General features: G+C 40.8%; 1 protein-coding gene across 2 annotated transcripts in view; it reads left to right on the top strand.

Annotated features, from left to right (window-relative positions):
- LOC136886849 (two pore potassium channel protein sup-9) overlaps window positions 1-13,673 on the top strand; it is a 201,415-nt gene extending 187,742 nt beyond the window's left edge. For both annotated transcript variants that reach the window (XM_067159696.2, XM_068230454.1), the window contains exon 5: window positions 13,363-13,673. In XM_067159696.2, the coding sequence (XP_067015797.1) occupies window positions 13,363-13,389 (27 nt within the window). In that variant the 3' untranslated portion in view covers window positions 13,390-13,673. The remainder of the gene's footprint in view (window positions 1-13,362) is intronic.
- The last annotated feature ends 2,392 nt before the right edge of the window (window positions 13,674-16,065 follow it).

The following is a 16,065-nucleotide window of genomic DNA, read 5'->3' as shown; positions in this document are numbered from 1 at the left end:
TCTACACGGTTGCTAGGTATCATTGTCTGGTAATCCATCTATACCTTACATCACAGCCTACACGGTTGCTAGGTATCATTGTCTGATAATCCATCTATACCTTACATCACAGTCTACACGGTTGCTAGGTATCATTATCTGGTCATCCAAACTATACCTTACATCACAGCCTACACTGTTGCTAGGTATCATTGTCTGGTAATCCATCTATACCTTACATCACAGTCTACACGGTTGCTAGGTATCATTATCTGGTAATCCAAACTATACCTTACATCACAGCCTACACGGTTGCTTGGTATCATTGTCTGGTAATCCATCTATACCTTACATCACAGTCTACACGGTTGCTAGGTATCATTATCTGGTCATCCAAACTATACCTTACATCACAGCCTACACGGTTGCTAGGTATCATTGTCTGGTAATCCATCTATACCTTACATCACAGTCTACACGGTTGCTAGGTATCATTATCTGGTAATCCAACTATACCTTACATCACAGCCTACACGGTTGCTAGGTATCATTATCTGGTCATCCAAACTATACCTTACATCACAGTCTACACGGTTGCTAGGTATCATTGTCTGGTAATCCAAACTATACCTTACATCACAGCCTACACGGTTGCTAGGTATCATTGTCTGGTAATCCATCTATACCTTACATCACTGTCTACACGGTTGCTAGGTATCATTATCTGGTCATCCAAACTATACCTTACATCACAGCCTACACGGTTGCTAGGTATCATTGTCTGGTAATCCATCTATACCTTACATCACTGTCTACACGGTTGCTAGGTATCATTGTCTGGTCATCCAAACTATACCTTACATCACAGTCTACACGGTTGCTAGGTATCATTGTCTGGTAATCCAAACTATACCTTACATCACAGTCTACACGGTTGCTAGGTATCATTATCTGGTCATCCAAACTATACCTTACATCACAGTCTACACGGTTGCTAGGTATCATTGTCTGGTAATCCATCTATACCTTACATCACAGTCTACACGGTTGCTAGGTATCATTATCTGGTCATCCAAACTATACCTTACATCACAGTCTACACGGTTGCTAGGTATCATTGTCTGGTAATCCATCTATACCTTACATCACTGTCTACACGGTTGCTAGGTATCATTATCTGGTCATCCAATATATACCTTACATCACAGCCTACACAGTTGCTAGGTAACATTGTCTGGTAATCCATCTATACCTTACATCACAGTCTACACGGTTGCTAGGTATCATTATCTGGTCATCCAATATATACCTTACATCACAGCCTACACGGTTGCTAGGTAACATTGTCTGGTAATCCATCTATACTTTATATCACAGCCTACACGGTTGCTAGGTATCATTGTCTGGTCATCCAAACTATACCTTACATCACAGCCTACACGGTTGCACTTCCGTAACGCTAATTTTCAGATGACTCCCAGGCACAAGACATATTTATGTTGGTACGAATTAAGGTACCTGCCAGCAAAGTGAGTGAATTGAATGGGGTGCAAGAAGTACAGCTGTCCACGGGATGCTATTGATGTGCCTTCCAAGTAATCTGACAATGTAGTACGTAAGAAATCTATGTTCTCCTCTTCGTAAGAATGTAGAGTCCCAACAAGCGCTGCAGAGGAGAGGATATCGTATGCGGGGACCTGGAGGTAGGTTAGGTCCTCATCACAACGTCATTGCTTGTGTAACAATAATTGTAAGTGGTGTCTCAGCAAGCTTTCAATAAATACACGTACGGACAACTCTGTATAATGCATTTCTAAACCCACGTTATCATACCCCCTTTCTTCCCTCTATATTTGAGGAATTAATTCCTAAAATCATGATGTTGAGTTTTTATATATCCCGTATTGTTCCCCGTGTTACGTTTTCCAAGACATTGGCATAGCCCATAAGGGGAAGAGAATGATATCATAGTCGATGCTGTGAAGTTCTGTTTGGATTTAAAACTAGAAAATGTCCATTTCAGCCTTTTACAAGTCCATTATGAAGTTTGATAACTCACTGGATAGCGTCCGTCGTGGGTTAAATGAATTCACAGGCAATCACTCGGTCAGACCAAATGAATCTCACCCTGCGTATGTCAGGAACAGGTATCGATGATTGCGTAATCAAAGAAGTTCGCGGGGAAACGCACTCATTACTGGAAAAGGTAATCAATGATACCTGCTGATGGTAAGTTAACCCTTAACAAATAGATAGTAGCCATCATGTGGGCGTAAGGCTTCAGAGACTAATATTTATGTTACGCTGGAGGATCAAATGTTAACAAAGGAGTCAAAAGTCAATTCTTATTTTTAAATGGCTTCTTACATTCTATTCCTCTTAATGTGCCAGTTCTTTTCCGGATGCTGCAGTCAACATGACAAGTGTTCTCTTGTTCACCGTAGTTTGAAGTAGTCCTGTCGATGAAATTTGCAAAATGTTTAGCCAGGTCATCGGAGGTGTCCGCGCCCACCCGACTACCAATTACTTTCCCTTTAAATATTAACTGAAGGAGTCCAAACCTCTCAGGATGTCTTATTGAATCCCCAAATATTCAGTTATTGTTTTGCCAGCAGTTTTAACAATTTATATGTCGTTGCGGGCTCTCCATAATACTTCCTGATTTGTTATGTGTTCTGTCGAGGAAATTCTTAATATGCGTCAATGGACTCATATCTCAAAGGCAATCAGTACAGGGGCTGCCTGGCCGAGGAGCTAAAGGCCTACTCGTTTCACCCGGAAGGACGTGGTTTCGGTTCCCCCTCAAAGTCGAAAAATTTTCAACAGCGAAATTTCCTAATCCGGAGGTTCACATGTCCCTGAGCTTCACTCAATCTACACAAAAATGAGTACCGGGTTAATTTCTGGGGGCAAAGGCGGCCTGGCGTAGAGCTAACCACTGTACCCCATCTAGTGTGAATTTGAATTGAATTTATTGATCATGATTTACATGCCACTGAGACTGAAAAGCCCCTTTATGCAGCGTCTTCTTATAATACAATGCAGATTTATGAAAACAGTAACTACATTTTTATAATATTAAAGTATTAAACTAAACAAGAAACTTTAAAAAAAATGAAAATACAGATACCAAATCCAGTAAGGTTAAGACATACATTATATAATAAGTAAGAAAGTAAATCATTAAGCCCTTCTGTTATTTTGGACTACATGGGTTTAAAGAATATAAAGCTAAAGCAGAGAAACAATTTTCTTCGAAATATACATATTCCTGATTGTTCGACACAAGAATGCCTGATCTCAGCCTCTTGCGTACTCCTCCAGAAAGATAGATGTTAAGAACTGCTTTAGTTGGGTACAGTTGGAGGTTGCGGATAGTGGAAGCCTTTACCTTCCACCCCTCCAGGGGCCTTAATTGCCTGTAAACGGATCACTTTGCTTTACCCTTAAATAGGTTAGAATGCAATCTTACTGAAGCGTATAACAACTATGTGCTAGCTCGCACAACGGCTCTGCTATGGGATATGCATATACATTAGGGGTTCATCTATTACTGCCCGTAGAATGGATGTTACTGTCAGTATATTACGGAAGCGTGGGTGAGGCGACACAGCCAAATCAATTTGCATTCTACTGTCTAAAAGTTTGCACTGATATCACATTCTGTCCGGTCATTGTCACTGAAGAAACGCTGCATCCATCATGAGATTTTGGTACAACTACGTTGAACAGACATCAGACCTTACAATGTCTCAGACATTTTAACTCTCGCCACGAATCCTTGAATTAGAACTTAATTTTCAAGCTCTGTCGGTCCACATCGGAACTCGGTGGTTATTAGTGGGAGGGAGAAGTAATTAACACTCGGTCCTAACGATATGAACGTCCTCTGCTCCTGTATTTTGCAATATTTATTGGCTTTCTCTGGAATTCGCGTAGCAGCCTAGTATTAAAAAGCCACAAAACATCGTCTCGTATCGAATAACCGCACCGCAAAGTTTCTAACAGAAGCTTAATTTTTAACGGTATTATATTATCGTTCTTGCGGTTAGGGGTTCGGCTGAGGTGTGTGTGTGGGAGGGAGGGGAGGCGGTCCGATTATACTAGGTAATAAAGTATGGAAAAAAAGTACTACAGCGATTCCTTTGGCTAGACCAGCACTTGCATTTACTGACCATAAACAGAAAGAGGTATTTATGAGGTCTCCAAGTGCATTTTCAGTCAATCCACACTTCCTTTAAACCGAGCTCGATAGCTGCAGTCGCTTAAGTATCCGGTAGTCGGGAGATAGTGGGTTCGAAACCCACTGTCGGCAGCTCTGACAATGGTTTTCCGTGATTTCCCATTTTCACACTTAGCCCTTTCCTGTCCCATCGTCGCCATAAGACCTATCTGTGTCGGTGCGACGTAAAGCCATTAGAACTTCCATTAAAAAGTAATGAAATATTAACTAACCCGTATGGTGCGACAGTTCTGATAAGCCTTGGCTTACCAAGCAATCGCTGCTCAACTCGAAAACCTGGCACATGGTCAGTACGGAAAATCATCTCGGCCATTATTCTCAGTTTCCTAGACTGGTGTCAGCATCTCACCGTCAGATAGCTCCTCAATTTTAATCACGTAGGTTGAGTGGACTTCGAATCAATCCCTGACCTGTCCGGGAATCGAACCCGGGGCAAGCACGCTATCCTTAGATTGCGGGATTGGCTGATTAATTGAGGGTATTAGATAACTAACTAAAAGAATAAAACAATAATTGTACCCTGACCCATTAGCATTTGACGAGGCAATACTGAAGATAATAATTGGCACACATGATTGGCATGACATGGAGTTTTATTGACAACAAAATAAAGTCTATAAAAATGACCAACAGATGGTGGTGGACAGCAACACGTCAAGTACAAATGGCCACACATGCTTCACATGGCATAGGGTTTTATTGGCACCAACAACGAGTGTACAACGAAGCCAACAGATGGCGCTGGTGACTAGCTCGTTAGTGATTCCGCATGAGACCCGTGTGCAGTATGAAAGGAGAGGATGTACCTCCCCGGTCCCCAGACCTCGATCCGTCTGATTATTGATTGTTGGGTTACCTGAAGTCGCAAGTCTACCGCGATCGTCCCACCTCATTAGGGATGCTAAAAGACAACATCCGACGGCTATTTCTCACCATACCTACGGATATGACGTACAGTGCTGTTCATAACACTGCCCCTCGACTACAGGTGTTGTTGGTGAATGACGGCCGACATGTTGAGTATGTGTTATAAAGAACATCGTTTTTCCTAAACCTCGATTGTTAATTAGTGCTTATGTATCGTATGAAGCGCCATCTGATGATCATTTTGTGTACTTTATTTTGGTGTCCGTAAAACCCCATGACATGTCAATTATTAGCCTACCTCCAATATTACGTGAAATATTGCCTCGTCGAATGTTAACGGACTTTTGGGCCATCCTGTAAATAGTTCAAAAGAACAGAATACATTGTTTCTCTCCTTCCGCATTTCCCACAGCTGTGGGTTTGGGGGTGCGAAATGTGTTCCACGTGTGAATTTGCACCTGTTTTACGGCCAATGCCCTTCCTGATGCCAACGGTACATGGAGGAAGTACTCACTATTGCGTGTTTATCTCCATGGCAACCGCAGTGTGTCCACCCACGTTTCCATGGCAACCGAAGTGGGTCCATCCGCGTTTCCATGGCAACCGCAGTGCGTCCACCCACATTTCCATGGCAACCGCAGTGGGTCCACCCACATTTACATGGCAACCGCAGTGGGTCCACCCACGTTTCCATGGCAACCGCAGTGCGTCCATGCACGTTTCCATGGCAACCGCAGTGTGTCCACCCACGTTTCCATGGCAACCGCAGTGCGTCCACCCACGTTTCCATGGCAACCGCAGTGGGGCCACCCACGTTTCCATGGCAACCGCAGTGGGTCCACCCAAGTTTCCATGGCAACCGCAGTGGGTCCACCCACGTTTCCATGGAAACCGACGTGGGTCCATCCGCGTTTCCATGGCAACCGCAGTGCGTCCACCAACGTTTCCATGGAAACCGAAGTGGGTCCATCCGCGTTTCCATGGCAACCGCAGTGGGTCCACCCACGTGTCCATGCCAACCATACCCCTACTCCTATCTCTCCATCCAGGCAGGCAGGAAATGGACCTAACTCTAAGAACTGTCCGCACACATCTCTCAACATTACGACTATAGCCGGCAGCGTCTTGAAGATGTGGTGCAATCTAATTGATGAGCCCACTGCTACACTGGGGCGAAACGCTGGTAAATTGACAATTGAAACACTTTAATATTCGCAATCGGTGAAACGAACTGATGGTTCCCTTCTCGGAACTTAATTTTAGAAATAATGTTGTTGGAGCCATCTCTCCATAGACTGGTTGATGCAGCTCTCCTTGTCACCCTGTTCTGTGCTACACGTTTCACATCTGTTTCTTATGTTCATAATTTGGTCTACCCCTACCGTTCTCATCACCTACGCTTCTCTCAATCCAGCCGAACACGTTCGGGGTGTCTTAAGATGTGTTCTATCTTTCTATCTCTTCTTCTCGTCAAATTGAGCCAAATCGATCTCCTCTCACCAGTCTGATTATTATTATTATTATTATTATTATTATTATTATTATTATTATTATTATTATTATTATTATTATTATTATCGTATGGCCTCAGCTACCGTATGCAGACATTTCAATTTGACGCCATCTGGCTGTCTCCTCGTCAATTACGACGTTCCGTTTTACTCTAGGCCGACAAGATGGTAGACTGAACAAACCAAAACTCTCTTTGGCGTCTGTGGCTGAGATTTAATGAATTTTGTCGGGTAAACACCAAATGTGTCACCAGAGATTTTTTACATGCCAACATCATACGACACTTTCTTCCGAACCCGCTACATTGGGATCCGAAGACCGACACTCTACCACTGATCCACAGAGGTAGCTGACTCAGATAAAATAACATCATCGGCAAATATGAGCTTTTTGAATTCCTCTCCTTGGATTTTGATTCCCTTTCCAAATTCCTCTTTGATTTCCTTTACTACCTGTTCTATATAAACATTGAAAAGAAGGGGGGGGGGACTGCAGCCTTGTTTCACTCCATTTTGGATTGCTACTTCTTTTCCGAATCTCTCGACTCTTATCAATGAAGACAGATTGTAGATAATTCTTCTCTCTCGGTATCTGATCACGATCACCTATAGTATCTGAAATATATTGGTCCAATCAGTAGTAAAAATCGTCCTTTCTAGATCTACAAACGCCACGTACGTGGGCTTCCTTAATTCGATCCTGTACGATCAGACGTAAAGGCAGGATTGTTTCATGTGTTCCTACATTTCTAGAGAAGCTCCATTGATCTTCTCCGAACTCAGTTTCAACTTCCTTTTCCCATTCTTCTGTAAATAATACTATTACTAATATTGTACAATTTGTGATTATTCATAACATCTTTTAATGAGTGCCTCAGCTCCTGGCTTTCTTTCGTAACTCTTCCAAAATAATGTCATGTAAATACATTGACTTGCTACTAGAGCGAATCCAGATTTGAAGAAGAAAATGGGTTTCACCAGAATGAAACATTTTTAATTTTATCCTCGACTTCTCTGCTGCTCCATTTCTTTACAAAGAGATTCGAACTGTATCTCTTAAACGCTACCATAAATTTATTACTTCATAAAATGTCTAATGCGCTTTCACTGTTTATTAATGCTGGATGATGAGATTAAAAGATGAACTCATTTAATATCAAACTTAATGGGTCGCTTTGAGTTCGAATAGATTTGACAGTAGTATTTTAGTGAGTTCTTTCGACACGCTTATCATTATTGCATGTCTCTTATTTGTGTTACATATTCTGCTTTGAGAGCCAAGAATACGATTAGATATTTTAGAACAGGCAGCCAAATGTTTCTTCTTCTTCTTCTTCTTCTTCTTCTTCTTCTAGCTTTTTTCTAATAAACTGGGAACGGTTCTCCTCGTTGTTCTCCTCCACTGTATGCTGTCTTGAACCTTATCCTTGATAATTTAGTGATCTCTCTAGATGAAAGGTTTTCAACGGACGGTCCGCGGGCCGCATGAGGCTCAAGAGGCCTGCGAAAACACTTAAAAAAGACTTTAAGAAATATGAATTGGTTTTATAAGTTTACATCGAAACATTGAGGGAAAGTGATCCTTCACAAATGCCAGTGTTGAGCCTTAACCATAATAAAAATGACTATGGAATCCAGTCCTCCCGGGCGAGTTGGCCCTGCGGTTAGAGTCGCGCGGCTGTGAGCTTGCATCCGGGAGATAGTGAGTTTGAATCCCACTGTCGGCAGCCCTGAAGATGGTTTTCCGTGTGGTTTCCCATTTTCATACCAGGCAAATGCTGGGTCTGACCTTAATTCAGGCTACGGCTGCTTCCTTCCAACTCCTAGACCTTTCCTATCCCATCGTCGTCATAAGACCTATCTATGTCGGTGCGACGTAAAACCAGTAGCAAAAATAAAAATAACCCATTTCAAGTTTAAAACTTCATCCTTGTTCCGAACTGACTCCAAATTTAGATGATAGCGGTTGGGGAGTTCTACCAAATCAATACAGCCTTACAATCACTCTTAGTGATCAATTATATTTACAAAAAACAAAGCAAATGTTTCGGCTCTTAAGAGCCATCTTCAGCTGTTTCAAGTAGTCTAAATTAAAATAGCCATAAATAAGACAGTGTCTATATGATGGTGCACACAAACAATTAAAACAAGTTCGAACACATTAAAAACACTCTATACACAGTATGTATCAAGTACATTCAACTTCATTCTTAAAGTGAGTTCATAGTCCAAATTAAAAACTAAAAATCGTAAAACGCCGTTTCTTCAAATTACAACAGTCCAATTTTGAAAATCCTTCTTAAAGTTAAAACACGTGTCTCTCCTGCAATATTTGTTAAAAAACTTATGTTGCCGGCACGCGTTAATGGAAGAGGGAAATACTCCTCAAGGTTGAATTCTATGGCTGTACTGAGGAACTTTAATCTACTACAAACACGTATCCTTATTTTGTTCCTTTAAAGTTGATTCCCTTTTTAAGTAACGTGGCCAGGTTCGGCGGCCGCTGCTGTGCTGTACACAGCTGTACTCCATCCATCCATCCATCCATCCATACCTTACATCACAGCCTGCACGGTTGCTAGGTTACACTTCCGTGGCAAATTTTGTGACTCCTTTTTCCGTAAAGCAAATTTTCAGACGACCCCCAGTCATGAGATATATTTACGTCAAAAATTGTTTAACAATTTCATAATGGATTGAAGAATACTCTTATGAATTTTGAATTTGAACTTTGATTTGTGTATTTTGAAGTACAAGTGTTATTCTAATTTATATGTGGGAAATTTATTTCTGATATTCTTACTATGTTCCTTCTTTTTACGAAATGGCCCAGGTTTGTAAATAAAATATCGAAATGTCCCCTTTACACAAAGAAATTGTGGAAACACTAACCTAGGTCGATAACAGTTTTAGAGATTCAGAAGGCAGTGGCTGACTCAAACGCGAGAGAGAGCTCTGGTGGAGATCTGAGAACTACAAGCTCGTCGCCTGTTGCTATAGTGTCCATTTCCTCGTCTCGTTCCATAGCAAACCACTGTCTGCCGTGAACCACTATCAGTTGTCTATAAATGGGGAATTGCTTCTGTGCAGTGTCACCAGGCGGCAGTCCATCGCTCAGTTTTCATTTAAACGCAAATGCAGTGCCGGTCATGGAATATCTTTAATATCAGTAGGTGCATGACGGCGACGCAAACGGCGCAAACATGGAAATTCTAACGGAATGAATGGGCTCGTCTCTATGTATATTGCGAGCTGCGGGCTTTATCTGCAATCTCAGGCAATGAATATTTATTGAAACACGTAATCTCTGTTTGGTTTCTCCACAATATCTACAACTTACTCCTGGACATTGCTGTTAGCTGCTGCTATCGCTGTTTGGATCTACATGGCAATTGAATAATAATAATGATAATAGAAGAAGAATGTTTTTGTTTTGGTCATCATCCCGTAGACTGATTTGATGCAGCCGTCCGCGCCACCCGATTATGTACTAAACGTTGGATACCGCCTACACTTCCCACAAAGCCCAACTGAACAAGTCCTGGGTGTCTTAAAATGTCCCTTCTGCTGGTCAAATATCGCCAAATGATTCTCCTCTCACTTGTTCGATTCACTATCTCTCTATTCAGAATTTGATCTAGCAACCTCACCTTCAGCATTCTTATGTAACACCGCATTTCAAAATCTTCTATTCTCTTTCTTCCTGAGCTAGTTATTATCAATCTTTCACTTCAAAAACACCTTTCTTATTCCTATATCAATGTTCGAAGAAAGCAAATTTCCTTCTTTGTTTGTGCTAGTCTGCATTTTATGTCCACCTTACTGCTAACATCTGAAATGTTTCTGCATCATCCACTTCGTTCCACCGTTCTCCGTTACTTTCAACCACGTGACGTATTTCCAGATAGTGTCATGATCTAGCCAGGTGAGGACAACTGACCAGCGAAGCAAGAGCATCTCCATGACATGAAGTGCTTGTTCGTGCGTCACTGATTGTGGCCGGCATTCAGAGCCATACAGAGCGACTGGGCCACCAACAGTCCTGTAAACCTTGGACTTCAGGTGGATTGGTATCCGACGATCGCAGAGAATATCAGTAGTTAAAAAGGCTTTGTACTGGATTACTTTTATACATAAGATTATGGGTGCTGTCCTGCCCATACTGACGCACATACTAAATTACTGTTTACTAAACGGAATTTTCCCTACTGTCTGGAAAACAGCCAATATTATTCCTATCCTAAGAATTTAGACCCACAGTCACATTTTGATTATCGTCCTGTGTAAATAATCCCTGAGCTTTCAAAAGCCTTTGAACGTTAAGTGTATGAACAAGTTCTGGAATACCTAAATAAAAATGCTCATCTGGACCCTATGCAATCTGGATTTAAGAAGGGCCACAATACTGCGACAGCACTTTTGAAGGTTAGTGAAGACATTAGAAACACAATGGACAAACGACTGCTCACTATACTTATCCTTCTTGACTTCAGTAGCGCCTCTGACACTATTGAAATTCAGACTATGATAAAGAAAATGGAACTGCTAAATTTTGACCTGGCTGCTCTTTAGATTTTTAGTTCTTATTTGAGTAACCGTGAGCAGCGTGTAACAGTAAAGGACAAGGCCTCTAAATGGAAAATGAAACTTAGTGGTGTCCCAGAGGGCAGTATTCTCTGGCCCTTACTTTTCTGTATTTATATCAATGACATACCATCAGTTATAGGAAATAACACAGACCACCTCTATGCTGACGATCTACAAATTTATCGACACTGCAAGACTTCAGACTTACATGAAACAATACAAGATATTAACAATGACCTCTGACAACTCAGTATATATGCACAACGAAATTCTCTTATACTAAACTCCCCAAAATCTCAGGCAATCATAATTGGATTACGAAAATTACTGAGCTCCTCAAACAATGTAGCGATATTGATTTCCATTGAAGTCCTTTAGGAAAAGGCTAGGAAAACAACAGATGGGGAATCTGCCACCTGGGCGACTGCCCTAAATGCAGATCAGGATTGTTTGATTGATTGATTGATTGATTGATTGATTGATTGATTGATTGATTGATTGATTGATTGATTGATTGATTGATTGATTGATTGATTGATTGATTGATTGATTGATTGATTGATTGATTGAATGATTGAATGTCGCAATCCCGCCTAGCCTACTGAATGGTAACATTATTCCCTACAGAAAAACGGTTAAAAATCTCAGAATAATTATGAATGAAAAGAAATACGTAAAAATATTTTTGGAGTTCTTCACCCTCTTGAACGGCAGAGAGATGTATTTCCATTTGAGCTTAAGGCCAAACTAATACAGACACTGGTTCTCCCTATTCTTGATTATTGTGACGTTGTTCTAGTTGACATGACAAGAGAAGAAACACTTAAACTTCAACGAACACTGAATTCCTGTCTGCGATTTATTTACAATATCGGGTACGATGTTCATGTCACCCCATACTATCAGGCTCTCTCATGGCTAAAGCCTGATAAACGTCGGCAGCTACACATTTTAACGATGGTGTTTAGAGTGTTGGCTGAGAATCAGCCACTGTATATTTCTTCTAAATTCACCTTTCTCTCTTCATATCACAACTTAAATACATGTTCGAGATCCTTTCTTTCTATTCCAGTGCACCGCATTAATAAAATTAATAGATCATTTGTGGTGACCGGTGCCAGACTATGGAATTCCCTGCTACCTCAGGTCAGAGAAACTAGCTCTTCGTCAAAATTTAAGGTCGCTTGCCGAGACTACCTTGCTGGGGACAACTGACTGAATAGTTGAAGTATGAATGTGTGCGTGCCTGAGGATTAGTCATTTTGAAGAGTTTTTAATATTAATTAGTTTTATATTAATTTAGTTAGTAATTTATTTAATTCGTTTTCATTTGTATTAATTTGTGTAGTTTTAACTAGGTCTATATTAAGAATCTTAATATTTTATTTAAGATTTTGAGTAGAATGTGGTTAAGTGTAAGAGAGGGCCTCGAGCCCGAATTTCGCCACCGTAAAAACAGACACTAATAAATAAATAAATAAATAAATAAATAAATAAATAAATAAATAAATAAATAAATAAATAAATAAATAAATAAATAAATAAATAAATAAATAAATAAATAAATAAATAAATAAATAAATAAATAAATAAATAGTTAGTTTTGCCGCCACCTCATCCAGGCCGCATTTACTTGTGCACAGGCGTCTGAAATAGTGTCCCACTATGCGTTGACCATAGAACCAAAATACTTACACTGTTCTATTTTATTGAGCTAATGTTAGAATTACAGCCCGGATGTTTAGGCTACAATAGGTTAGAATGCAAGGCAAATAAGAAGTACAGTATATTCTACCCGGACAACAGTTCTGCTATGAGATTTGCATAAATTGTAGGGTACTGGCCTATTAGAACCCCTAAAACTTATGTTACTCTCGCTACATTACGAAAGTGCGGGTAGACGGCAGTTCCTACCAGGTACGTCGGTTTGCATTCTGAACTATTACTGCCCAAACGTCTGGACTCAAGTTATAATTAACGATTAATTAAAATCTAAAATGTGTTCTACTTTGAAAAATATTAAAACTAATCAGTTGATTTGAAAGAGATTTATCTAATAGGATCAAAAGTTCCAAAACTAGTTTGTTTCCCCGTAAGACACAAACACAACCGTATTTACGTGTAATGTTTTTCCATTCAATGTCCTAATGTTTCAACTGTAATTGGCTGTTGCAGGAACCTCAGGAGGTACCGGAGCCGTAAGAACACAAAGGAGACATGCTGCCTCTTCAGTGCACCTCCTCAGGTGACGAACCAATTCAGGGAAACAGAATCAGAGACAATTTCGTACACATTCTCACACAAACCACACAACGCTTGACCAAGTTGCATCATCCAATGTTACCAACACTATTATTTTTTCCGAGATATTTATGTATACTACTTCTTTTTTCAAAAGAGTATGATTTTGCTATTGATTTCAGTTTGGAATGTTGGTGTGAATATAGACAAAAACAATTATATAACGGTGAAAATAAAAGACAAATGTTGACTTAAATGTAAGATATTGTGTGTAACCCTCGACCACTCCTTGCCTAAGCTCAAAATTTCAATTATAATAGATATTTCACTAAGTGAGTGCTCAACATTCTTTTCTGGAGCTGCCAGTACGTACTGATATATTGTGCGAATAATCTACAGGGTAATCCAGATAACGAAGAGCCGCAGCTGAGGTGAGAATGAGTCTATTGCTTCTCGCCGGTCGGGCAATACGAGTGCAAGCTATAGTGACGGCCTGATAAATTATGGTGTACTTTGAAAGTACTCAGCCCTAATTTCTCGTCATAAAGTGGTTCCTTATTGAGCAGATCAGTTTTTTCGGCACTCCACTACCGGCTGTTTTGAGAATGTAAGTACCCACGTAAGTGAAACCAATGAGAAGAGAATTAGATTGAGATCAATTTTCCGCCATGCAAAATTCAACTCACTAAATGCGACGCTTCGCGCAGGATCACCCGGTTTAAGTTTTTGCACCTCAGTATACTTACAGGATTTTAACTTAAGTAAGACGTTCCCGATCGTTGTGAAAGACGGCTAAGAGATTTCTAAGGAGAATTTTTCAGGCGTTGTGCAATGTCTTCAAGATTTTCTTCTATTGAAGAAGAAGATGATGATACTTGTTGTTTAAAGGGGCCTAACATCTAGGTCATCGGCCCTTTTCTTCTGTTAGCACTGTGCGTCTTCTTATTAGCTTCTTATCATTAATACTTTCCCTTTCACGAAATTTATTAACTGATCTATCAACCACTGCACGACTTAGAACTCGAACACCTGGGAATTTTCCTTTGAAATAATTTCCTAACAGTACGGGCATACAAATCGTAAATAAAGACTCGGTGTGAAATGGAATAATTAGGCCTGTTATTTTTCTTTTATTCTCACTTCAATTTGCACACGGGTGCTGCTCTCACTGAAACACGAAACAAACTGCTTTGCGAGACAAAGCCGGAACCGGTAGTCCCCGCAGATTCCCCTTCCTACTGCACGTATTCACTCCTAACCACCACTCCGGTTCCAACATAATCGAATGACCCTGTATTACAGCCATAGCATTTGCTATCCAGTTGATGTTTCAAAGTAAGCTCCCCGGACAAACACACTACAGTCTTTCAAGCGGAAATCATACCTATCACAACATGTCTTGAAGAAAATCTGAAAATGAACTATAGGAATAAGAACATTTTCATTTTTATGGACAACCAAGCAACCATTAAGGCACTAGAAGCAGTCCGGATAATATCCAGAATTGTCTGGTATTGCAATTCACTTCTCCTGAAGCTATCAAAATACAACATTGTCAATATAATATGGGTACCAGGGCATGTAGGCATAGAAGGAAATGAAAAGGCAGATAAACTGGCCAGGAAAGGGGCAGAAACAAATTTTGTAGGCGCAGAACCTGCATGCAGGATTTCCTATGGTCAAGCCCGACACTACATAGGAAAATGTGTACAAAACAAACAAATGGAGAACTAGAAAAATACTCCAGGATGCAACCTTGCAAAGGAAATGATAAAAGGACCAAACAAGAAGCATACTAAGGAACTGTTGAAACTCAGCAGAGAACATATAAGATGGGTGGTAGGACTGTTGACAGGACACTGCCATCTGAAAAAACACCTACACAGAATTGGAGTAATAAGAGACAATATATGTAGGAAATGCCATGAAGCAGAGGAATCAGCTGAGCACATACTTTTCGAATGTGAGGCGATGAGTAGAATCAGAATCTCCACTCTAGAACTACCAGGTGAAGAGAGAGAAAAAAATCCAAGAAGACCCAATAAGAACAACCTGCAGCTTTGTGAAGGGAGTCTTTTCCAGTTTCACTAAGATATGGCGCCAGCGAACAGTACGCAGCGTGTGAATTTGACACATACGTCAGGTTGTTCGTCTGATATTAACCTACACAAATTGAGTTCGCCAAACACTAGCGTCTGCGTTGTATCGTTCAGTGATCATGTCCATGGAAAATAACATTTGCGAAACGCATTGCTTTTCTTATTTAATCAAAAGGAAAAGCTGTAGAAAATCATCATCTGCTGGCAGAAACATACGGTGATCACGCTTCATCGATTAGAACATGTGACATATGGTTCCGACAGATCGCTTCAGCAAGAAGCCCATGCTATGTATCTGGTGGTGTTGTGTATTATGGCCGGCCCCGTAGTGTAGGGGCAGCGTGCCTGCCTCTCGCCCGCAGACCCCGGGTTCGATTCCCGGCCAGGTCAGGGATTTTTCTCTCGACCTGAGTGCTGGTTCGAGGTCCGCTCAGCCTACGTGATTAGAATAGAGGAGGTATCTGGCGGTGGGATGGCGGTCCCGGTCTCGAAAGCGCAGAAAAACGCCCGAGAGGATGCGTCGTGTTGACCACACGGC

Source organism: Anabrus simplex, chromosome X (genome assembly GCF_040414725.1).
Source record: "Anabrus simplex isolate iqAnaSimp1 chromosome X, ASM4041472v1, whole genome shotgun sequence".
NCBI classification, from domain to species: Eukaryota; Metazoa; Arthropoda; class Insecta; order Orthoptera; family Tettigoniidae; genus Anabrus; species Anabrus simplex.
This window is presented reverse-complemented; position numbering and strand designations above follow the sequence as displayed.